This window comes from Manacus candei, unplaced genomic scaffold, assembly GCF_025592945.1.
Source record: "Manacus candei isolate 608988 ecotype Guabito, Panama unplaced genomic scaffold, ASM2559294v1 h1tg000056l, whole genome shotgun sequence".
Classification (NCBI taxonomy): Eukaryota; Metazoa; Chordata; class Aves; order Passeriformes; family Pipridae; genus Manacus; species Manacus candei.
Genome location: NW_026138104.1, coordinates 7,103,493 through 7,130,818, shown reverse-complemented (window position 1 = coordinate 7,130,818; position 27,326 = coordinate 7,103,493). Strand labels below are relative to the sequence as shown.

Genomic DNA, 27,326 nt, shown 5'->3' with positions numbered 1-27,326 from the left:
ATCATCTTCCTTTCACTCTGTAAACTCAAAAGTCCGAGGATTATGTATTTAAGTACCAGTCCCTCAAGGGAAAGCCACCTGCAGATACACTGATCCACAACTAAACTCTCCCTGTAAATTACAGAACTTGCATTAAGTTTATGTATATAAAGATTTGAGTTATATATAAAAGACAAGTTAAGTTTATATGTATAAAGGCACAAAAGCAGACCTGATAGACACTGGGCAAACAAGAACTACTGCTACAAAGTTGATTGGAAAAGGTGAAAACACATGAAATCTAGGTATGTTACCTTAGAAGAGCTTCATACAAAAATCAATTCAAAGTTAGGGCACTTTATGAAAACACAACTGAAGTACAGTAGCAACCAAGAAACAAAGTGTCTTATTAATCTCTTCCAGTTTCTGCACACATTTCTGGGTTTCAATTTTTATTACAAATGTTAAGAAGCACTAGCATATTTCTTCAGCCAAGGGAAAAACAAAAAAGTAATTGGTTCACTAACTTGTCTGCTTTGTATACCTGATATTTGCATACAGAATATTCAGTCTGTTTTTGGATCTAGCTTACCTAGAAGTCAGGCCCAAAGGTACCTAAAATAAGAACTTAAAACTGTATTGAAGAATCTATCTGAACATGACTAGTTTTCTGGACATATAGGGCATGCAGAATTCCCATTGAAGCCAAAGAAGTTGCAGAGCTTAATATATTTAAACAAAAACAGTGACATGTAAATAAGAAGTACTCCTTTCAGCATTCACATGCAGATTCTGGGCCTAACTGTGCATGTAAGGTATATTTTCTTCCATTTCCAGTTTTCACATGACTGGTCCTGAGATAAAAAAGTAAACTGAACCAGATCCTGAGATTTAAAAACAGACCACAATTAACCATTTCATTGTGGATATGAGTGACACTAAGGTAATAGAAATTCCATAATCTCTTGGATTAAATGCAAAATTCCCCCACAGGAAAAAGAATACTCGCTTTGGATGGAAAATAATTTCCAACATTTTATAAAATTCCTTTAAGAGGACATGATTTCCCTCTTAATCAAAAAGCACAGCTGAGAACTGCCTTGTCTCACACTGAATAGACAACAAAGGCATATTTAAGATGACGCACCATAGGAAGTTTTACCATCAAAGGAAAATAAAAATATTATAAGCTCTGGGGAAAAAATACGATACTTAAGAATACATAGTAAATTGTTTAGGTTCCAAGTACCATAAAATATTATGAAATTCACAATTCTTCATGCATTTTAAAATCTGCTGCTACGTTCCCAGATTTGAGTAAGGAATGTCACTCTTCACCTTCTCATATGAGCAGGCAGAAAACTCTGAACTTCTAAGCATGCTGGCATTGCATTCAGATAATAAAGGTAAGCTCAAGAAGGGTGAATACTTTTCTACCAAAGACTTTCAAAACTCCGAATTACACAAGAATTAGCCTCATGACAGGAGTCCAGTGGATTTGTCCCTTATTTACTTTGCTAGTGTGAGTGACCTCACTAATAAACATCTTTCCTCACTCCTGCTACTACCTTAACAGTCAACTGACACAGGCATAATTTCTCACCTTTAGGAACAGCAACAGAAATGAAGTAGTCATAAATCTTTTAACCTAGAAATGGCTAAAACATTTTAAAATTACTCTAAGATTAAAATACATATTTTTATGGAAAAAAGTAGTTTAAGATGTCCTGTACATCTGTCTTTCTTTTAATTTAAGTATGTCTTGAGGTCTCCTATATTAAAGCAATGTACTGGAGTCAATGACAGAATACTTTCTTAGGTAATTATTTGAAAATTAGTAGATCTTACATCTGGACCTCTCGTTATCAATGTTCTTACAGAGCTCATTACCAAGCTTACTTTAGGCAGTTAAGAAAATGAAGAGTCAGCACTGACACTGAGTGAAAGTTTCATGTAGTAAAGGACATCTTCAAGCTCTTCCACACTTCTCAATTGTATTAGATTTACCCTGGAGATCTTCTACTACACATACTTCCTTTAAAGCATATTAAATATTAGTAAAAAAGGTAAAACTATATGTTTACAAAAAACGTAGCAAATACTCCTATGACTGTCATATGTTGTTAGCTGACAGTTTCTATGCCTTTCTTGCTCGTTGTTACTCTCTGATATTCTTTAGCCCAGCTACAACATGTGCTCAGGCAATTCTGAGCATCTGACAAGCTATTCTGATAAAAGGCTGCTAAATTTTTAGTAATAAACAGCTAATGTAGGAACAGCACCACCGAATTGCATTTAAGGCACTTCAAATTCTTGCCATGTGGTTCCAGCAGCTTTACTCATCTGCATCTTCCGGTGATTTCCTGTTTTTTTCAGACCAACTATTTCCAGGTGTGCCAGGTGAGAAGACCACAGACCTTCTGAAAACCAAGAGATCGTAGATTTCTGGAAAACTCTTACATTCAATGGAAACTCACATTTTATTCTGAAAAATTTAAATGTAAAATAATTTAGGAGGATCTCAAAAGATGAAAAATATCCTAGGCAGTATCTTTTATTCAAAACACAGTTAACACAAAATGCAACAAAAATACCAGGATCTTATGAAATTTAAATAATGCGTTCTCAAGTTCACCATACAGCTGGAGAGAGAAGTCATAGGTTAGGAAAAGTAGAAGCCCCTCTTTCTGACAGTAGGACCAGAGCAGAGAGCCCTCTGCAACGGGGCAGGAGTGCTCTGAAGCAGGGAGATTTGTGGCTGCCTCCATAGCCGTTTGGATCTGCTTTGCCCTCAGAGTATGCCAACAACATTGCCAATTACAGAAATCATTTTTGAAATGTGAATATGGGTGCTCTGAAAACTAGACTGAGACCAATAACTCATTTTGCAGACATCTAGCTAGTTATTCGGATGTTAATGTTCTTCAGCCAGTACAACCAAGACTGAGTTTAAACCAGTACCCTAAGAGACAATAATATTATTTCCTCACTACCTATCTCATCAGCCATCTAATGCTTCCCAAAGCGCTGAACATTTTTCAAGTGCAAATACTGCTATACCTTCGACTGTTGCTATGCAACACTAGGTCTTATATTTCCTGGAAACATGTGATGAAAATTGGACTCTTGATCCTTAGCTTAAATACTATTACTCACCACCATATCTGCTATACACGATTTGGATTAATACTCATTGAGGAAACCAGCTTATAGTCTTCAGCAACTTACTTTTAGAATCTGGGTTCTGCTCCAATGTATTTCCACCCCTCATTTAATATTTAATTCTTTTTTGAACATGACCTGCCCCGCAATTTTAAGGGAAACCACCTGAGTTCTTCATTCAGCTATATTATAGTCATTTTGCTTCAGAATTGCTCCCACAACAGTACCAGGCACATCCTGGGGATAATTGTGTTTTATGGTTATAAGAGTTAGCATTGCTGGAATGCAAGAAGACTAAGAGTACAGTGCATGCACAAGGTTTATAATGCAGTCCTTCTCATACCCTCAGGAGAAAGAATCCCACCCCATAAACAACCTCACACACAAGACTCATCTTCAGGCATTCTGGGAAAACAAATCACCATATCAATCAGCGTAACTTTTAGAAGTTCTTCTTCCTAAGGCAAATTATTTGCTCCTCTGTAGATATGGAGACATTCTTAGTAACACTTCTGGATAACCAGTTTTATCAGACAGATGGTATATTCTTTGGAATGAGAGACATGGACTGTTTGTTTCACCCCAAATTGGGGCAATTCATTTTGATAAGAACTTAATTCACAGTTAATACAGATTGTTGGCATCTGGTTTTATATGAATTGATTGCACAGAGAAATCAGGTCAAGAGCAGCTCTGGGTAAGAAGACTGACAGATCTAATGGTGAACTCCTGTCACTGCACATCAGCATGAAATTTGGCTAACCAGAAGAGCATGTGTTACGTTTGCCCCCACCAATGCATTTAAAAAAAAAGATAGAAAAGGAACAACACCAGTAAATGCTCTCCCATTTCCCCAGACAGACTTATCAACAGCAGAGTCCTTTTCATCATGACACACAACCATGATTCTTGGTACTTGGGCTTCATAGTACCTCAGGTAAGAAGAGATTAGTCAACAAGGGTAATTACAAGACTGATACAGTTTCACATAAAATACACATTTTTAAAGGGTTTTTTAAACAGTTTTAGTATAGTAGATTGCCTTTATCAAAATATAATCAAAGATCAGGACTACTCAAAGTTCCAAGAATTGCACAACATTCACATTGTATTTACAGTAATTTTCAAAGAAATTTTCATCAAATTAGTTCATCTAGTTTCTCTCCAGACTCACTAGGTGAGTGATAATTTCTCTGTCACATTAGAAAGCTTGTAAGTGAAATGGTCTCTGAGAAAAAAATCATTTCAGTTCAAGTTCAAAATGCAGATAGACTTTGATGATGTGAACAAAATTATGACCAGGCCTCAAAATATTTACTTTGAGATGTGGCATCTCAATGTGCAGGGTGCAAGACTACAAAACTGATGTCATCATCATGGCTAGGCTTCGTGAACGAAGATTTGGGAAGGGCTCTACCCACATTTGCTATAAGCACGCTGGTGGCTAAAGAAGCCAATGTGAGATAGACAAGTCCAGTTGCAAAAGGCACAGCAGAAAGACTCCTTAGGTGGTACTGGCAAGATGCGATTCTTTCTGCGTTGTCTTTTCTCCTCGAGAGTGATCCCGTGTGCGTTCTCAAAGGAAGCAGCAGCGTTACGGATAGCGTGTCTCCAGACCTCCCGACTGGAGGCCAGAGTACACCAGTGATGAAGATCAATATGGCCAAGGCTGAGATGTTGTTTCAGGGAGTCCTTGTATCTCCTCTTTGGGGCTCCTCTCTTGTGGCAGCCGGTGGCAAGTTCACCATAGAGCACGATCTTAGGGAGGTGGTGGTCCTTCATCCTTGAGACATGTCCTGCCCAGCACAGCTGTGTTCTCAGTAACATGGCCTCAATACTTGAAACCACTGCCTGTTCTAGAACAGACATATTGGTCACATAATCTGACCAGCGGATGTTTAGGATTGTACGGAGGCAGCGTTGATGGAAGCGTTCTAAGAGTCGCAGGTGGTGGCGGTAGATGACCCGTGATTCGGACCCATATAAAAGAGCAGACAGCACAATGGCTCTGTAAACACTGATCTTTGTACTTTTCTTCAGGTGTTTATTTCACCAGACTCTTTTATGGAGTCTTCTGAAAGCTCTATACGCCTTTGCTAACAAAACTGATGTACAGCACAGTAGATTAGTCTATCCTGTGCTCAATAATACACTTGATACATATTCCATTTTCTATTTGCATTATTTTACTAAATAAACAGTAAAATCAGGGATATCCCTGAAAGTACTTTCATGGACTGACCTAAAAATTCATTGTGATTTAAACCAGATTAAATTTATAAAGTTAGAAGACTCTAAAGAGCATGATTCTTCTAGGATTTATATAACAATTATTTCCTGACATTTAATACTGCCTTTAAAAAGGTAGAAAAAAGGGAGAGGGAAAAAAAAAAGGTAAGTAAATAAGCAATGCATGCAGCTCTGCTTTAGGAAGTCGAATGGCAATCAGTCCACTGATTTTCTTAATCAGAATAAACTTGCTCTTTCCCTCAGACTGTTCTCTCATTTATCTTACTCTTCACATAACATTACAGTGAAAACCATCACTTTTGCTAGACAAGAGAGCAATCCAGGATTCTACCACTGGGAATATAAAAGATTAAAAAAATTAGAACAAAAATCCCAAAACCCCAAAACAACAAACTGCAAGAACGTGAAACAAACAAAAAGACCCCAATACCCTTTCAGTTGCTAAACATCATTGTTTCCTGCCTTAGGTGCTGTTCAAATCCCTCTGAACACCCTGCCCTCTCCATTCACTTTCTTTCAATTGACAAGACAATTTAGCACAATTTGACTATGCAGGATCTTCTTCCTGCTGTTTATTTACTCTTCTTATTTTCTGGGGCTCTTGGACAGAAACCAAACATGCCAACATACTGTTTTCTCTTAATACTGTTCCTGCTCTCAGTGTTTGCCAATTTCCCAGCATTGCAAACACACAGTGTTATGACTACAGAGCACTTTATTATTTGCTGTACTATAGCAAAGAATAATACTATGAAACCTTCTTGCCATCACATCCACATTCCCAACTTCTGTGCCTGTGTACCTTCCTCATTCTTCTTTCTGACTTGCAGCTGGACAAAGGAAGAAAGGTAACAGCTTTGTATTTCAAAGAGAAACGAGTGTACCCAGCAGGCTCCTAGGACCTACATCATAAATTGGCTGGGAAAGAACAAGCAGACACTATCATGAACCTGCATTCTTCATGTGTCCTTAGTTTGGGGCAAGCAAAAGCAGCCCATATTGTGTCAGGATGCTTGTATGCTGTAACAAAAGCAGTGAGCAAGTTTCCTTTCTCCATTCCCACCTCTTTGGACAGTTAGAAGTGCCTTGTGGTTCCTGACCATGAAAAGACAAGATATTCAGAAGCATCTGCTATATCTGCCCTGCAGCCTGAGTGTTGTGGGAGTCTGATGGGTCACCACCATCACTCCTGGCAGCAGCTGCTGGGTGGCACCACATCAATGCCATCACCATGCAAGCAGGGACTGATATGTAGCAGCAGGTGCCACAAGGGTAACCTCCAGGTCAGGGAAACCCCAGCACCTCCATCTATATCAAAGATGACTGCACAGAGCCCCAGCTCCCCACTTAAACAGAAGGACTTCACTCTCCGAAATACTTTCACACAGCAGACACAGACGTTCATTCTCCTCCCCATTTCTGTATACAATTCCTTATACCTCCATCTTGTGTCCTTGAACTGTTCTAACTATTAAAAACTATTGTAATGTGGATGGGGGAGGGTAGTAAATGAAAAAACAATAGGCCCTGCCTGTTGAGAAGAAGGAACAGAAGATATCCCACCCATCTCTGAGGGGATGTAAAGGGACACTCTATTGTGAGCCTTTGGGAGACAGTTCCTTTTTTGGATAGAAGAAACTTCTGACTTTACGTCTTTGAAAGGAAAATTAAGTATTTGCTATAATACTTTAAAAACACTTCAGCAATATAAAAGTTCTTCATATTGTAATCCAGAACCTTTTCTTCCACTTTTCAATTAGTTTTAAATAAAATTGCTTTGAATTTTTTATTGTCGTTAATCAACAGTATTTTTGAGGTTAACAAAAATTTGCTTTGCTGCCAACACAAAAAAAAGTCTAAATGCCTGTTCTCAGAATAAAAATGGTACAATCTAAGTATACCAGAACTAGACTATAAAAAACCCCACCATACACAGTCACCCTGTCATTCCCAAACAAGAGTAGCCAATTTGTGGCTATTAGCACATTGTGTATAGCACAATCCATCCATCCCTTCCCTGGGCTGCCAAACAAATTCTGGGTGGCTGTTTGTGTTAGAGCTTATCAGCAGTGCTGACAAGAGATGCCGGGCGTCAGCAAACACCTTCTAAAACATGCAGCAGTTTGGCTGCTGTTTCTACCCGTCAGCCACTTCTCAGTGAGCCCTTATCAGGAGGGAGAACACTTAATCACAGTTCTCCAACAGTTAATATTAAAGGAGAGAACAGGATGACTTCTGGCAAATTAGAGTCAGCTGAAGTTATCACCCTTTCCCTCTCTTTTCCCCAGACCAGTGTGAGATAGTTTTAATCCTTTGCTGTAAGACAACCACAGCTTGTTTTCTCCCTTTTCAGTTGCCTTTTCCATGAAAGGCTGGGGCTTAGCAAAAATGAGCTTGCAGAATTTTAGCTTGCTAATGCAGGATTTGGTTCCTCAACCCATAATTTAACTTACACTGAATGTTTACTACAAGGGTACCCCTATAAAACATACTAAAGACACAAAATTTCTAAGCAGCACCACATTCTGAAAAATATTCACCATATTATTTACTTAGTAGCTAAAAATTGCTCTTGGATGCATCAAAGATCCCTTAACACAGAAACATCTTAAATATAAATATGTATATATAAATAATATCTAATAAGATCTCAAGTAAATATAATATATCAATATCAGATCTATAACACAATATCTTATGGAGAAATTAAAATGAGAGATGAGGTCCCTCAGGGGCTGTGGTCCTCAGACATACTGCTTTTACTGATGCCTTCTCACAGATTTTCAAAAGGTTTCCATTTTCTCCCTTTAAGAAAGGAAAACACATCTCTAAACATGACCTAGAACTCATTTTCCTTCAAGAATTTGACAGAAATTTATGACAGAAAAAAGGCCTGTGAATTTCTACTTCTTTCCTTTACTACTCCTATCTCGAGACTATAAGCCTGATCTTCCCTCCAAACCCCATTTTTCCACTAATATTTTCCAGAAATTACTGCATCAACAGCCTGACAAATGCACCCTTGAGAGGTCTGAATGCCAACAGACAGGGAGCTGGGTTCAAACTCCTTGATAAATCGATCTGAGAAAAAAGATTCTGAGATATGCAGAGAATTGCAAAATTAATTGTCTTCTTAAATCCATTAGCAGACCTGAATAAATTAGTTTTGACAAACACAGCACATTCTCACTGACCACAAAAAAAAATACAACACTGAAATGCAATCTGAGGCACTCCTAGAGCTGTATGGAAACTAAATAGTTTCTTACAGCAATGTTTACACTGGCACACAGGAATGACAGAAAACTAGAGGTAAATTTTCAGATCACAGCACCCACACGCTCTGGATTCCATAGCTTTACTGCCCAGCATAAGCACTGTCACAGCATGCCAAAGATGTGACTAAAGGACCAGGGTCCATGTCTGGAAAGCGGAGCTGCGCCAGCACCACACCTCTTGTCCAGGGTTCATCTCTGCATTCTGCACCAGTGTTATGGGGCTCGGCTGCCCTCATACCCTACAGTCCTCCCACAGCCAACAGTAGTTTGAAGCCAAAGGAGATGGAGTAAGCTGTTCAATTCTGGCAGAAACAAAACTTTTTTGATTATCTTGTCCTCACAACAAAACCCAACACATTTGTTACACATCTGAGGATAGCACTGCAGCAGCGATGACTAACCTGGACAGCTGTAACACTTCTGCTTGCTATGAAGAACTGAGAAATTACTGTGAGAAACAGCACAGCAGCTCGACATATACAAGCATTCCAAAGAGGAGCAAGATTAATTTTAAATAAAACTGAATCTTTGAATGAATGTAAAACTGAAACAATAAAACAGACAATAAGGAAAACTGAGTGCATAACACATATATAACATATATGTTATGCCACACTGTGCCTCAACACCACACCCAGAGCTCTTCAATTTTTAATGGTTTTATTTGGCAGGTATGTCATCACATAGAAAGCAGCACACAAACCAAGGTGTGTCACTCTGGGACAGGTCGCAGAAGGACTGGTACTCTGTTCAGCTGGAAGATGAAGCCACTTAAATTCAGGTCTGAGCATCCAGGTGCCGATACAGGTGGAGGCCCCGCTCTGCTCAGTGCAGAGGGCCAGGTTCTCGGCTGCCACAAGTGCTGAGACATTTCACTCATCTGCAAGCCTATGGCTAACAGGAGCTGGAGAAAAAGGGAGCATTATCTTGTTCCTTTGGCTACCAAACTTGAGAGCTGTGCAGAGAATCATAGAATGGTTTGGGTTGGAAAGGACATTAAATATCATCTCGTTCCAAACTCTCTGATAAAGGCAGGGACACCTTCCACTGGATCAGATTGTGGGTCCATGCATGCAATTCCTTCCACTCATTAGGGAATCCTAAGCACATTATGACCCATCCTTGTGGAGTGCTATGGAGTACCAAGTCCTCTGGAACAGGGACTCCCCTTTCCCCATTACCTTTGGGGCTTTGCATTAGGGTGTACATACCCTGCTAGGACAAGGGATGGGGCAGAGAGGCCTCTTGTTCTAGGCAGTGCCCCAGTGGTCACAACAAACAAAACCTACCAGTAACTGTTTGGTGGAACAAAAGGATCCTGCCAAAGGATGCACCTTAAGACAGCACATAGCATCCCCCTGATTTCTGCACCCTTGAGCATCAAGGGAAACCCTCTAGCCCAGCTCTAATCAAATTTTCCCAGGGTGAAATGCCACAGTTCATACTCTTCTGTGAGTAAGGCATAGATTGGATTTGAAATTGGATCTCTTCTCTCTACTATTTTACTCATCAAGCTAAGGACATTTCAGTCTGCGGTCAGTGAAATGTAATGATGTGCATTAAAAAGAATTATTTTTAAAGCACATCAATGCAATAGCCACAGAACTGTAAGTCCAGTACTTCATAAGAAAAGCTCACACCAATACCCACATCTTTTATTCATGTATTTTAGTAAGACTAAAAGCTCATACACTTTCAGATTCGTGTAAGTATAATGTTGGATATGTATGAGGATGAAGATTGCAGGAGTTACTGTTCTCAGGTTTCTGGAAATAATGAAAAAGACTGATGGACTCTGGAAAAAGCCACCTTATGCATACAGCACTATTTCAAGGTTTTTTCACATCTTCTGGTCTAGATAGCGTGCCTAAATATACAGAAGAGAGTTACAATGTTGGGCAGTTGTATTCCTTTCCTTGGGACAGTTTTAAAGTTGTTTGCTATACCTATCAACACTTTTTTTAATTCATTTTGCATGCACACAGGAGACAAAACAACACTAAAAGGAAGCACTACCATAACAATGTGGAGAAGGAGGATGACTCACTTCAACCAAAAAAGGTTGGCCAATTATGCAAAAGATTTTTGTTTGGCTTTTCTTCTATTTGCATGGCAAGTGCTGCCTCTTTGGGTATAAAACTCATCCCAAGGGACAGCACATAGCATCCCCCTGCTTTCTGGTTCAATCAGCAGCACAAACCAGCACAGCACTGCATAAAGGAGGCTCCCGCTGAGATTCCATGTGACCTTGCTGTTCATGATCATCTTCCTGCTTTTTGGGACATAAGGAGATAGCAATTGTGTAGTTATCAAATTATTTGTCTTTGGGTGTCTAATCTGTTTTTAAACATAGGATGGACCAAAGACTGGGCCTGAAATACTTAATGATTTTCCTACTATATATGTAGACTTGTTGAGCTAGCTACCACATTTTTCAAAAACATTTGAGAGAATTTCCCACTATGTACTATTGAAAAAGCTGCTAGCTCTAGATGAACAGGTTAGAATAACTCCAGAGAGGATTTCTGCTGTCTGAGAGAAGGGTCAATGTGATTTTGAGTGAACAGTCAGTCACTACAAAAATGCTTTTAAAAGTGTGCTAAGCTACTGAGCTCCAAGCCTCATGCAAGGCTACACACAGCCCCTAGGAATTTCAATTATCAGCCACAGATTATGGTATCTGTGGCACACATGCAGGCAGCACTGAGTTTACTTATCCACTGAAGCCAATGAATCTGATGAAGCTGATTAAATTAACCTAGAGAGAATGAATCCTGAATGAAGTTGTACAGATCCAACTTCACCTAGGTAAAACACACAGAAATAAGCCTCTAGCAAGTTTGAGGATATTTTTGTTGTTATTGGCATTTAAAGTACCATTAAATGATGTAGAGCTGGGTTATTTATTCATTGGGTTGTTAATTTAAGAATCTCGCTAGAAAGCACCCGTTAGAGCAAATGCTTGTGCATAAGCATAGCACTGTAAATATAGAGTTTTATTCTGAAGGAGGTTCTCACAATGCTAATCCATGATTTCCAGTTTAGGATGAAATTCTTCCTGTGCAGAACCCCTTGTTATTAACGCGCACAAAGTGCACTTAAGTTTCTCATAAATACCTATTAGGAGATGGCACCTTTCAGAAAAATCTGTGCTCCAGAAATAACAATAATTATTTCTTGGGAGCTTATAAATGGAATCAAAGTTACTGATTTTGACCTCTGATGATCACTATCATGCACTATTATCATGCATTACAGAGGTATTCACAGCTAGAGCACTCCAACAAGATGAACAGTTCCCAGTGCAGTGTTTCCCCTGTTCTCACAATGCACATTTCTCACCCTGTCTGCCAGAATTCAGATCTGTTTTAGTTACAAGACCATCTGCTTTTTGAAAGGTTGTTTTTTTTTATGACAGATGGATGAGGTTCAAATTCTTGTTGTAACCAGCAATGAAATTTTACAATTCATTGTCTCTGCTGCTTACTGTCTTGCTTTAATTACTTGAAAGGAAGAACTCTCATGGGGGGGAGGCAGAGTTTTCCAAATGCATAAAATTTTTAAACCAAAATAAGCATATAAAATAAATTTCTGATGCTTTAGCTACAAATAGCCTAGCTCCAGGTTTGTAACCTAGTTCTATAATCCTGTATTGGCTCAGGTTTCTCTTTCATGTCCCAGAATAAAAGGAGGTGGAAGCAGAGGGAGTACTTTAAGGGGCTATCTACAGTGTTATAAACATCATATTTTTCCCTTCAGAGTCTCACAATATCATCTGGCTCCTTCAAAGTCTTAGTTCTGCAAGTCTGGTGTTTGCAGAAGAGACTCACTTTAAAAAAGCTCACGAGAAACAATAGGCTTCTAGATCTTCATATTAAAGGCATAAAAACTTTGAAAGTTGGTAGGCAGATTTATAGTTTTTACTTAAATTCTTTCATGTTTAAAAAAACCTCTCAATTTTTATTTCCCATTTAATGCTCTTTTTGCAGTGACAAGCTTGGAACAGCAAACAAACCACCATGATACCACTAAAAAAAAATAGTAAAAGAGTTCCCACTAATACCATGCTGGCAATCTGGCAAGCCTTGATCCTCAAGCCATAAATTCTACATCCACCAGCCACAAGCTCCCTGGTACATACCTCAGGAGGAGGGAAGTGTCAGGAAGTGCGTCACTGAGAGTAGCAGGATTTGAGGGCCCCATTGCTGACCACAGCTGTATCAGGTTTGCACCCTGGTTCCAAACCAATATCACTAGGCTGCCCTCAAATTCAGCACTGCTTTGCTTATTGCCCCACGGTCAGGGACTGGGATTAACCACAAGCCCCTGCCCCACCAAAGCTCCCCTGCCAGGGATGCACGTAGCCCCAAAATGGGATGCATACTTGGATTAGGGAAAGCTTCAGGCAGAGCTCCATGTCGGCTACTCTGCTATAACAGGAGACTTAAGCTGTGTGCGAACAGGGGATGGAGGGGGGGGGAGGGGGCAAAGAAAAAATAATCGAGAACTCTAAACAATCCTCTAGTTTACATCCCTAGGTTATGCTGCAGACTCATTCCATCTGTGAAAATATTTCACGGTGAACTACATGTCACGTTTACATTAATTTGTTAACAGCAAATAAGTGCTGCCCGCACAGCTGCAGGCAGCAGCCTCGCCATGCACCTCCCGTGGCCCCGCCACTGCCGCGCACCAGCCCCGCAAACATGCACTGCCGGGAAGGGTCACGTCCGGACCTCAAATGCTACAGAACAGTTCAGCCCAGATCAACAACATTTCTATCTCTGTCCTTTATTATTCGTTCACTGTGGCTCTTTTGTAGGCTTCAGCCTTGGCTTCAATGAAGCAACTGTTTCACCAAAAGGAGGAATAAAAGACAGAGGAGAAGAGGAACTCTAAGGACTAGGGGGAAGCCTGACAGCAGATATAGAAGTGTAATCCAAGAAAAAAATATCTAACAAGTGTTTTGCTCTCGTTACTTCTTGAGTTCCCAGAAAAATCAAAAGCAGATGCTCTATTTACTCTGTTCCCATAGTAAACAATACTTGCCTTCATCTATTTCCTTATGTTATTCACATTTTCCCCCTCTCATTTACTAATAAAATGAATGAAAGACACAAATAGTATAGATGTGGAGAAGAAACAGGCAGATGAGACATTTTTCATAATTTAAAAAATAATTTTCAAGACAAAGTTTCTACTAACCATGTTCTTCTCTGAGAGCAAATATCATAATCTACTCCTCAAAATTAGTACAGTCTAGATGCTGCCAAGCCTTTTGGAACTACCTGGTTTGTGGTTTGGGTTTGTTTTTTTTTTTAGTCTTATTAAAAAAACAACCCTAAAACCAAGAAAGCACATTTAATTTACACAAGTATTTTCCAGCAAAGCCATGATGACTGTTCAACATTCACATCCACTTCATTGTACTCTGGAGCTATGACCACTTTCCATGCATTCTTTTTAAATCTTGATTATTTTAACAGAAAAAGGATAGCCCAGAAGGAATCTCTGTATTGAAGACATTTCTCCTGAAGTCATATCGGATTCAAAGTGGTCAGGACTATATAACATAGGAGCAATTTATTTAAAATAAGGATAGCAATAAAAGTGGTACAGAGAAAAGCATGTGAACATCACTGACAAACCTGACTGCTGTAACATTTTGCCCATGTTATGTCTCATCATCAAAATTCCAGCACTAATTTTTTTTTAATTGTTTTTGAATGCTGGGATATGCCAAAGGTTAATTTTAAAAGAACACAGTAACAGGTGTTACTGACTGATACCTGCTGCATTTTACGTGTCTGCTTGTGCATCACGCTGCTTTACACACTATCTTGTGTACCTGAATGGCACAGACAGCCTTGTGTTCTGGTCCTTGTACCTCACCAGACATAAAGGAAAAGGTTGATAAATAATTTTGGCCCCCCTTAACACTCAAAGGCCAAATAATCTCTAGATATTTCAGCAACACCCCAATTCACAGCAAAAACTGGGAAGGAGTCTCCTAGTAATCAGCAGAGGTTAAGTGATGGTACTGACCTCTCCCAAGCTGTGGCCAGCAATGGCAAAGCCATTAACAGGTTCATAGAAGGCCCCTAGACCGTCCTGAAAACTAAAAAGTCGTAGGAATATTTCAGTCCCAGAGAAACACGAAAGATTTAGCAGTAAAAAAAAACAACCAACAAGACAATCCAGAGAGAAATTGGTGTGTTGACACAAAACTGGGAGGGAGCTTTGATGGAGAACGAAAGGACTTTGCCAACAATAAATACTCTACAGAGGAGGGTTGGCAATGCAGGATGGGATGTTTCTCATTCCCCTGAAAATGCTGATAGATAAGAGGGGAACAAAACACCTCAGGAGAAAATACAGAAGTGAGGAGTTGGTCTCAAGCTCAAGGAACTGACACACAATGTTAGTAAATATCAGCCTTCAGCCTGATTTGGGCAGAAGGCCCCGTACATGACAACAGACTCACACAAATGTTAACCCTGCAGGCAAATACCAACTAATCACCAACTAGTAGATGTTGAGCAAATAAAAATTCCTCACAGAAATTTCACATGGGAAACCTCTCTATCCTGATATCCCCCTGATCAGCCCTCATGTTTTACATTAATGGGACAGACTTCACCTTCAGATTAGGGTCCGATGTGTTTCCCTAATCATGCTCCCCACTGCTAAAAAATACATATTCTTCTACAGTTCTCAGTGTAAAACTGCCCACCCTCCTCAGGTTCATGAAAGTCCAAAATTCACTGCCTCCTATTTGAGAAGAAAGTAGATATCCTTCTTGGAAGGAATAATCAGATGGTCAGAGTCCAAGACAGCTTTGCAGCTCATAAGGAACAACGATGAAGAAACCAAGCAGTTCCTCAAAATACTGTCATCTCAGGGGAAGACTGGCTGTGTTAAAAGACAACATTCTTCTCTTCCACGGAAAGTCCTGTAAATCTTCTTGAATAGAACAAGGGAAGAAAGAAAAAACACCTGTGCAGCTCTTGACAATATGATGGGAATCAACACCCGGCTGGGTGGACCTGCTTCTCAGGCTACTTGCTGGGGTAGTTTTTGTCTTCAGATACAAATGCATCTGCCTTGAAAACGGGAAAAGACTCACTGCCTAAGGAGGAGTATGATGCTCTGGGGCTCAGCGGGAGGCATCATACATTTATCATGTTGATGTTACCCAAGTCATGCCCACGGCAAATGCTGTGCCCAGCCTCTCAGGTCAATGTGATGGTAGCTAGTCTCCTTGACACTTCAATGGAAGACATAGTATTCCTACAGCTTGAGGAGGAGGGTGGAACTATCATCTCAGAGAGTAGATAAATTTAAGTTTCCAATTAAAATAGACATCTATATGTTCTCACCAAAAAGGTATTACAGCAGTGCTGAGGGCTACAGAATTGAGGCTACAGTAGGTGGTAAATGAATCTGCTCCAGCATGAAAAAGATAAGGAGGAACATGGGACCTCTTTGTCATAGCTCTGTTCAGCATGTCAGGATCCAGGAGCTCCTAAGTACTACATCTTGGAGCACAGAAGTTAAAAAGAGTTTTACAGTACTCGTTTTTACAGACCATCTGCCTCTCTCAGGACCTCACAGTTTTCAGAAGAATAATTTCAAATATTTTACTATATATATATACATACATATATATATATATATATATATATATATATATATATATATAGTAAATAAATAAATAAATAAATGGTTGCAGAGACAGGCAAATGCTCTCAGTGTCAAGTCTCTTGACCTGCCAGTACTGAGAAGGAACCCAAACTGACAAAGTAAACATGTTCACACATATACATACTTTGTAAATTGATTTTTTAAAAAACAAGGTAGAGCTTAAAAGATCAGTAAATTGAGTATTTGTACAGGATGCAGTTTCCTCCCATACAATTCAATCACCTCATAAGAACATCTCTGATACAAGCATCCCATCCCAGGATGGGCAAAGTTTACAGGCATCCCAGAAAGAAAGGAAGGAAAATGAGGAAAGGGCTGATAAAGAAGTGCTGTAAACTAGGATGTTCCCTTCAATTAACATCCAAAGAAAGGTGAAAGCAGGAGAGAAATGCAAAAACCACACACCCCCAGACACATACAAAAGAATAAGGAGAGCAACACAATGGCAAAGGCAAAATCTGTAAAGTAAAAGAATTCTGACTCATTTAAATGACTGAAAGTGAAAATCATTTATCAGGTACAGCTGTTTTGCTTATGCACACAGGCACAGGAAAGACAGGGTGCAAATACCTTATGCACACTGTCAAGAAAAGCCCATTTCCAACTTGGGCACTTAAAATACAAACACCCAACATGAATATATATGCAGAGATACGGACTCAGAAGGAAAATCTGGAGTAAAAAATACCATGGAACCCAGGAGCACACACACACACACACTTCCCATCACTCCCAGAAAACAGAAATTTTGAAAAGCAGAAATGAAAACAAAAACACCTTCTGAACATGCAAGTTTGGTAAGCAATGAGCATGTAATTCAATTAGCCAAATAGATGTAGTGAATATTCATAGCAACAGAGTAACAGCAATAAATAGCAATAAACAATCGGAAGATTTCCTTTAACCTCCTCATTTTTTTCAGGATTGTCCAAGTACAAGCCTGGGAGTGGTGCAGGGGAAGAGTGGAGAGGTGAGAGGTACAGTAGTGTCAGGTTGATGAAGCTCAATCTGCTCGTCAGCCTTCAACCCCAGCTACCCAGCTACTGCAGCAGCTTCTTTTTAAATCCTAAAAAATCACTGTAGTGTGCTGGAAATCCACACCAGTTCAGCCAAGGCTGGGAAATGTCAGTGTGCTGCAGCTCCATCCTCCACATAGCCATTCCCATTTTGAAATCAGGTTGCCTAAAATGGACCTATTTCATTTGGTATAACTAAACTGGTCAAAATCAGTTGTATCCATAAAAAAGAATCAACCTGTAGTGAATGCTAGATATGGCTGGATGTGAATCAACCGATGCTCAAAAAATCTACTACTGGAAAATGCTCACACATAAAAGTGCCATTAAAAACAACCATAAGGCAAATTTCTACTGAATTAGATCCACCCTATTCCAAATAAAATCAATTAATTGAATAATCAACAGGGAAAGAGTTTTAAAAAATCTGGAAAATGTTTCCTTAAAGCAGATACAAAAGGTTGGAATATCACTAACCAGACCTACAGGGAAAGACTGACACACTACCTTCCCAGACCCCACTTCAAAGCTTTGGTATCTCCAAGCTTGGATTGGAAGCAAAATCCCAAAGGGGAGGTGACTTTCAAGTACTAAACCTACTTCAAAAAAAGTACTTCAGATTCAAAGAAGGTGTGTTGCACAGACTCAGAGTCTGGCCCTCAGAAGTACAAACATAGAAGTAAGGTGAATTTAAACTCAGTCTGTCTCAAGACAGACAGTAATGAATGCAAAGCACAATGAACAGAAACAGCTTCAAACATTTGCAGTAATAGTGGTGGTTCAGTCCCACAAAACCTGGTGACAAGGTAGCTCCAGTAATCAGACCTGAAGATGAGAGAAGCAGGTTGCTGACACAGCCCACCCAAGAAGCAAATAATAGGGCAATCCCTCCAGGGGCACAGAGAGCAGCCACAGTCCTCAACGTGTTTATTCCCTGAACAGTACCTGGTCAGAAGTTAGTAACTGTTACCAACATACTGATGGTGCTCTGCTGACAATAATTTCACAAGCAGCTTCACATCAGCATGGATGACATAAATATTCACATTTTCTCTCAGCAACAGCAATCACCCACCACTTGTGGTCAGGGCTATTATGAGAAGGATCCAGGTCCAGAAGTCCATAGTTCTGTCTAATATTCAATAATCATCAATAATAAACCCACAAATACTGACATGTAAATATCTAGATTTATTCCCAAATATGAGAACCATAAGCAGAGTTTTCTGCTTCTCAGCAAGACTCCCTAGCAGACACAGTGATCTATACACTGCTAAAATCACAAAGAAAGGCCCAAGTCCAATTCAGGGACTGAACACAGACAAATGCCTTTCTTAGAGGGTCAAACAGGAGGTCCCAGCTACCCACCACACCTTAGTTTTCTGTGAGGAAAATGATACAACTTTACCCATAACAGGTAGCCCTACCTTCCTCACCCCAATGCTTATCTTCTGTATATATATAAAAAAAGATACAATGAAGGAACAGCTCAAATCTCAGTGAACATCTCCAATTCCGCTTTTATATCCTCCCTACCCATTTAGCACATAATCATCTCTCCAGAGGAATCTGTCTCCAAGCATGTCAGAAATAAGACACACATGCATCCAGCACTTCCCAGAAGATCATCTTCCAATGTATTTGAAGGCAGGAGAGTGTGCTAAGACATACAAAAAGAGGCTGATGAAAGCAGCCCACGTCACCAGGTTTGTGAAGACAGGAGATGTGGGCAGGCAGCATTTCCAGCACCGAGGATGAGGTTTCACACTTACCCAGCTCCCTACAGGGGAGAGCCACGCTCCAGCGGGGCGGCCGGGCAGCTCTGCCATGAGGCATGCCGGGGCATCACAGCATGAACGAGCAGCAGCTTCGGGAAACCTAAAACAGGGGAAAAGGGAGTCAAGAGTGAATGTGCCGATGCCCCTTTGGAAACCAGTACTGACAGCTTCCCACAGACAGCTGCAGCACTGCCACAGCTGAAAACCCTGCGAACAACACATCATCGAGGCTGACCAACCAAAACATTGTTTGGTAAAACGCAATTAAAGCAGGAAGTATTAGCAATTTAACAGCTATTCACATCAGAAAATATTGCAATGATCTCAAAACCAAGCATTTTTAACCCAGCAGTGGTGCCCTGCAGCAGCTGGGTGACAGCAACAAAAGACAGTCAGGGCTTCCAGTAGCATACTCTCCACACACACATCTCCTCTTCCCTGCAATTGTCTCTATTTGGCAATGTGATTTGTCCTAAGATAAGAATTTGAGGTGGGAATTGCAGGAGGAAGTGTCTCACATAATGAATGCATTCCAGAAACAGGGAAGCTGTGATGACTGTGATTGACTTTGGGACACACCAGGCTGCAAAAGGGTGCAAAATGCTGGAGTCTAGGCCAACTGGTGTCTCAAGGTTGCAAGAAGCTTCTGGGTGAATCCCCCAAACACCTTCCCCAGGCAGACACACCTGCAGGGTACTTCCAATCCGAAGATGGGGAACAGTCACTTTTGGACAGGTGAGTAAAAGCACCAAGATCCGGTCACGTGCAGAGATAAAATCTGAAAGTAGCTACATAGGAGCTTTGTTGCCTTGCAATTGTGCATTCTGCAAGGCCAAAGACTGCAAACCTGCCTGTTTCTAGCTGAACCTGCTTATATCATGTAGTACATGGCAATATTTAGATACCGTATTAGCAATAAATGTAGTCAGAATCATCCACATAATCAGTGTCATACTTCTTGCACCTGCCCGATCTTCTCTCTACTACACTGCCACAAGTTGTTAGCAACAGATGATTCAACTCTTTAAGCATCAGCTACCCTTCAGTGTTTCATCACAAGGCAGAGCTGACACACGCCTGAAGAAATTGTGAGCTCCCAGCATTTGTAATATTGTATTTCAGCCTTATTTCACTGATACCCCTTTCCAAGCTTCATCCATTTTAAGTTACTTCTAGTGATTTCAAATAAAACATTATATCTTAGAAGCAAAAAAGTTAAAAAGAAAAATAACATTATTTCCATCACTCAAGAAGAACAGTATGAGTTTAAAGATTAACAATGCAACTAACGTGATCCAGGTTCAAGGTGATAACACCTTGAAATAATGAGCATTATCAAAAGTACACCAAACAACAGGAATCTACCAAAAGGCTGAGATATAATTATACAATTTGCCCTTTAACTTGCATTTGACGGTGTTTAAGTGACATTTCCCAAACTTAAGGACAACATTCCATATTCACAAAGTCTTGTAGGCTGATAAACACAGCCTATGCTCTGTCAAAACTTCAAAACAAATCTAGTTTAAAGAGCACTGCATAACAGGAAACTACTGGTCACATCTGAAAATGGCTGGCCCCATTAGTGAACCTCAAACCATCTTAAGAGAAAACAAAAGGCAGAATCCCAATGCCTCTGCCTCTCCTTGCTTCAGTTTCCCAGTAAAAGAATATGGCACTGACAAGATGCTTTGGTATTGCCTCCAACATCAATGCCGAGATGCACAAGTGGCATTTTTCAGAACAAGCCCAGACAATCCATTAACAAGAACCACAGATTCACATTTAGGATTGAAAGGGCCAACATACTCGAATATGTACAAATAAGTGAGTCAGGAGAAGGAAAAGGAGTCAGAGATAGTTGCTGGATTTATGTCTTCTGAACTGAGAATGGCAACGCTGCTTATTTAAACCTGAATGTAGTCTACACAATCACAACTTGCATAATCAAAATCTTTTGTACAGGCTATACTTGATTAAATTAGGTGACTTTTCACTATAAAATTGGAAAATAATTACTGGTTAAAAATAATATAAAATATAGAATATCCTTTTTCTAAAGAGTGTTATAGTTGGAGAACATAGTTCGTTCTCCATACAAAACAGAAGAGACTAAATTGCTTGAACACAAATTGTGCCCAGCAACTCTGTAATAACTGCATACAGAACATAAACATGCTTTGTTGAGAACTAAAAATATCTAATCAGGTATAATTGTAATTTTTTTTTTCCATTTGTAAATAATCAAGGGAGAGAACTAGAGAGCAGAGATATAAAATAATATTCTAGCTGGGGATATTTTGTTAAGACATAAGCTTCTACCCAACCCTTCCCTAATGCCTGCAAGGCTCTTCTGCTTCTGAACTTTTTTCAATTGTTAGTTTCTCTTTGAAGGTATTTCAACTATAATGCAAGCAATGCTCTAATGAATTCTCAGTGCTGTGCTATCTTTCCCAAACAGTTCTTTCACATCATCTGCAAATTTGGATGCTGCAATGTACTTGCTATGCTCATGTGCATCTCTATTTCTAAGGAATGTCAGTATTAGCATCAAGTGAGATGCTTCAAAGTTCCTAAACTTAAAATAAATAAATAAATACACCAAAAAAAGCCCCAAACATATACCTATGGGTTTACTCACATGAACCTATTTTGGCACTTAACCCATCTCACCCCTCTCCACCTGCCCAGTTGCTGACTGGTCCTGCTCTGCTGTCCAGCTCCACCAGGAAGCCCAGCTCTCTGGAGCCAGAGGAGGGGGTTTGAAGGGTCCTGCTGGTGGAACAGCCCATCCAGCACCACCCCAATGTACTTCACCCCTCTCCCTTACCAAGTTCATCCTTTGGGTAAGCAGATTTGGTAACCTGCATGCCTCCTAAACCTGCCTCTCCCAACACTTACTTTTCAGATGTACAAGTAGTCACGCCCATTCTTAACTCCCAAAACACCAAGAGCTGCACTGAAGACGTGACATACTAGATACCTCAGCAGAAAGCAGATGGCAATTGCCTCATGCTTAGAGCATCCAGACACCACAGCTCTTGCTGCTTAAGGGACACTTCTGACATTGTCCCATGTCATGCCTTCCCTATGATGGCATCTGAATACATTTTGCCACCAATTAGGGGCCCACTGTGACGAAGACCATTCTAAAAGGGTAGGGGCAGTGGGCACCATAGCCTACACCTTTGTCTCCTCCTCCAGCAGTAACAGGAAGACTTTTCAGAGAAGGAAAACTATTGTCAGCTTCATTTGTACACTGAACTATCCCAAACTAAATATAAGTTAAAAGAAGAATAATGTAAGAAGGGAACAAAAGACTACCAGTCTGCCTTATGAAACAGACATTTTTTTTAATAAGCCTAAATATGCTTCTTCGAGGGCAGCAGTAAAGGGAGCAAATATCCCACTTTTACTAGCCCAATTGCAAGAGCTGCACCAAGTTCACTGAAAATGCAAAGGCAAAGAAAAAGCCAGAAATTCCCTACATTCCACGGCTCTCCGACAAATAATTTATCGATGGATGAAAAAATAAGCCATAATTAGCAATGTTGTTGACCCAGGTAGTCATCCTGTGTTCTTTAAATAAAAGCAAACATTTTCAGGTTGAAAAGAGCAATGACAAAAATGTCACTTTTCTGTAAACAGCAGCTGACAATTTTATACAATAAATAGTGCTATTTTGTAGTAATAAGTACAATATCAGCAATATAGTAAAGTTAACATATTAACACTGACAGAAATTATCTCTGTTCTCTATTAATATGCATTCTTTACAGATGGTTATTTATTAAACATGAGCTGAAAGGTTATCTACGGCCATATTAGCAAACATCTGCTTGTGATTCTGATTTCATGTTTGCATGCTATTCTTGGAAAAGCAACCATTTTTGAGAAGTACCAGATGTGACCAAGTGTTCTGAATCATAAAATATTCTTCAAAAAGATAAAAGTCCAGGGCCAGGAAAGAAATCACATACTCTGAGCACAGCAACTGCCTTATACTGTTGCTGCTGAATTCTCCAGGGGAAAAGTGTTTCTGAAGATGGAAAAAAGCAGTTTATTTACTGTGCCACTACAGATAATTACTCTTATTTTAAAATATGAAACATTCAAAAGTATAAACATGAACTCCGTTTCAACTTTAAAGCAGAAAAGTTGAAAACCAAGAACTGCACCACCTATTCACTCTCCAGCATGGGACAGACACAGGACCTTTCAATCTCCAGTGTCAGCAGCTTAAGCAGCCTTCCACAAACTGACTTTAGGGATCTTGCTCCCCAGATGACCTCACCAGGATCTCCACTACCCACAAGAAGGAAGAAACAGTTAACTTTGGGATGGGAAGGTGTTGGAGACAGCAGATGAGAGCTATGGCAAGCAACACGAGAGAATTAATGTAGACCAAACCAAGGAGAGAGGGGTTGTTTAATTCTTTCTTAGTGTCTCACTATCATATATTGATTGCTTAACCTATTTCCTAAAAATAATTTAAAAAAGGGTTCTGAACTGTCAAAATATATGTTCATTATGTTTCATAGCTACACCCTTTGAATGAGTAATACTGTTAATCCATAAGAAATGGATGTAAAAAGCAAAGAAAGAAGATGAACAACGTAAATTAGAAACACTGAAGAGTAATTTAATGATAAATAAAGAGATTAACAAATAAAATTAAATTCTAAATGTTAAAGCTTCTTTGTACATCTCAGAAAACCTGAGCTGCCCAGGTCTTTCAAGACTCAGAAATCCTTTCAAGAAATCCTTTCACACATTTTGCTTTTCACTCTCTTGCCCTGCTATTTCGCATGTATCTTTAAGACTCAGATTAAGTCTCCAAGAAGGGAACACACCATCCCTCATGGAAAGCCCTGGAAGGTACAAGAGTTTGACCATGGTGACCAGGCAGAGAAGCTGGCAGATTCCCTGCAACAAGGTGCAGGGTCAGGGTGCTCACCAAGCTCCCATGTGCCTCAGTCATGCTTTTCCCAGCACTGGAACAGGAGTTTCATTTGTGCCCTGCTGCATTTTTAACATATGGGACCTGGAGAAGATTCCTCTCCACCACTACACTAAGCAGGGTAAAAGAAAACAAGATTTTTTAAAAGTGTGTTTTCCCCTCTTTGCTTCCCCTTTCCTGAAGCACAAGAATTCACGCAGGCAGCAAATGACACAAATGTTTGTCACCACACAGACAAGAGGCAGGTTCGAGAACTGCCCTGAGAGAAGAGGGTTCTGCTGAGGGGGAAGTTATGCCACACTGAGCTATAAATAAAATGTAGCTAATTGAACTGTATAGCACAACGTAAGATGGAAAGAGCCCATTTCCCCTTCCTATCCATGGACCAAGCAGAGATGATGCCTGCAGACACAGAACAAAACGCAGAACACACCTTAAGCCAGCCATGCAGGAAGGCAATGGCTCGAGGATGGGATAAATAGCCCACATGATGGGAAAATGCAGAAACAGACATAGTAGCAAGGGTAGCAGAATAAAAACACCAGAAATCATCCATTTAGTGCAAAAGCACAAGCAGATCTGAAATCCTTCCAAGCCTCTTCAGCAGTGATGTGCACTTTTGTAAACAGAAGTAGCTCTTAACATATTTTTCGCTTGAAATTAATCTCTCCAAATGGAAGAGTAGAGCAGAACAGCTTCCGTTTTGGATATATGAAAGCATCCAAATGTTGTGCCTTACACACCTCTGCACCCTTGACATCATTTCAGATGAAGGCCAAGGGGCCCACCACCCCAGGCAGATAAGTCACATACACACACAAGTGGTACATTAGCTACAGTGCACAGGAACATCTGCATTTAGCTGTGGTACCTTGAGATCAGTAATTTAGGAAAGAAAAGAACTGTTTTCAGCAATCAGATAAGTCATAAAGCTATTATCAATTCATATGTTTTCAGTCTGCTATTCTTTAGAATTATTCAGGACAGAATCATAGAATCATTTAGGTTGGAAAAGACCTTTATGGTCATTAAGTCCAACTATAAACCTTACTCTGCCAAGTCAGATGACCATAAAGATTTAACCATACCTGCATGGCAAAACCCAAAGAGCAAGAAGAAAACCTACACTTAGTGAAAGTGAGCAAAAGGGCACTGTACACTATTGATGCAGATGCTTTAAAACTTTCTACAAAGTTGTCAGTCTGACTATTCCTATATTTGCAGATGCAGAAACTGAGACATAGAAAGAACATAACTCACAAGGCTTCTCAGCCAGCCATCATTCAGCAGGACACAAATTTGTCTTATCTAGTGCTCAATCCACTAGGTAAGACTGACTAAAACAATGCTTTTATTTAATGTCTTCAAGTACATCTCAAAATAATGTGATTAATTTATAAATACACAAAGACTACTTCCTTCTGTTCCTGTTGACATTGATGTATTTGGAATGAGTTTTCCAGCACTATCTGGACGACTATTTTTTACACAGCTCTCAAATGAAATTAAGTCAGCAAGACACTTGGTATGCTTCCTAATATTCCTCAAGTGCTTTCATTTGAGTGGTACCCCTAAAGAAAGGACAGTGGAAACAAACTATAGAGTGCTATTCCCTCCCTCTATCTGCCACAGTATATTCAGAGTATCTGTAAAGCAGTCAAAGACTGGAAGGAAGTCTTCCCACCGGTGCTCCTGTTATCATCAATACTGACAGAGCTATATTGATGCTATAGCAACAGTGGCAGGTTTTCAAAGAAACTGCAGCGTACACAAGGATGTTTTACACAGCCAAACAGAAAATCTTCCTTACAGTTTCCTCTGGCTTTAGACAAAAGAAGCAAACCCTAAATCAACACAATTCATGAGCACACAGGGAAAGGCAGATGTCACAGTTCTACCTGCACTAGAAAACTTTATGATTAAAAAGTTTATGTTGGCACAGCTCCACTCTGAACACTCAGCAGAGGATCTGAGCACTCCATGTTGATGATGCAGCTCTGGACAATGTAAAATCCAAATCTTACCTGCAAATGCTGCTACTCCAACATTGAAATGCACACTACAGTATGTTAGTGAAGATAGAAGAATTTGCTGAAAGACAGCCACTTCTATTTCAAAGAAAGATGATCAGTAATATATAATTAACCCCTACAGTCATTAAAATTTTATTCCAACTGTGATATCATTATTTGTTGTATTTTAAAATAAAAATGAGAACTAAAAGTTGTTTCTTGCATTTTTTAAAGTATAACTCTTAGTACTAAAAATGCTACTATTAAAAGGTAGTTTTGCAAGCAATTCACAGCTGAACAAAAGCCAGTTACTGCAGCGTTCCACTAACCTTTGGAAAAGCTATTAATATTCAGGATTCTGCACAGCAGGGTAGGGTTGAGAAATTAATCCATTTAAAGTTGAATTTTAACAACAGACAAAGGCATGTGTTAGCTGACTTCTATTTATGGCATTCACCCAAATATCAAATAAAGTTTTCCTGGCTGTGCTTCAGTCATCCTCGTTCACAGCTAAAGAGTATTTTTATAAATGCAGACAGACAGTATAAATCCTATTTCTTGTTTGCATCCAAATCTACACATCTCAGAAAGAGAAAACATTACTTAGTAATTGTCACTTCAAGAAACACACCAGGAATGACTTACTGCCAAGTCCATCCTATGCAGTTGTAAACTCCAGACAAAAATCCAAGAACTCAAAAAAAGACTACTAAAATGCCACAGCGGACAAGACAGAGCAACTAAGGAATGACAGAACTGCACATATGTGAATATAACAGGGTACCACTCTGCTAAACAGCTAAACACTTCAGCAACATATTTAAAAGGTTTTACCACATATAAGGAATGGAATTTAAAGATGCACATTTCTCTCATAAACAACACAAAATAGAAAGGGAAGGGGCAGAATCAAGCTGTTCACAATACCTTAAGAATCAAAGGGAAAGAAAAAAAACCCTAATGTTGCCATGGTTTAATCTTATAACATGCAGGAAAATGAACTAAGCTTATGTTTGGAAAGAATCCAAATAACATTAGGTATGAAAATTCAATTAAGAAATTCAAACAGCCTCATTTAGCCATACAACACTGTTGGACACAGTTATTATAACAATGGCATTTCTCTATTTGTGATTACATACTAAACTGAATTTTAAGGATACTTGCTTTTCTCACCATCTTCACAT

General features: G+C 39.6%; 1 protein-coding gene across 1 annotated transcript in view; it reads right to left on the bottom strand.

The window, feature by feature from the left end:
• The window catches only part of KIAA1217 (KIAA1217 ortholog), a 356,899-nt gene that overhangs the window by 316,106 nt on the left and 13,467 nt on the right, over positions 1-27,326 (bottom strand). The window contains exon 2 of the mRNA XM_051802248.1: positions 19,162-19,267. Coding sequence (XP_051658208.1) covers positions 19,162-19,225 — 64 coding nt within the window. The 5' untranslated portion in view covers positions 19,226-19,267. The remainder of the gene's footprint in view (positions 1-19,161; positions 19,268-27,326) is intronic.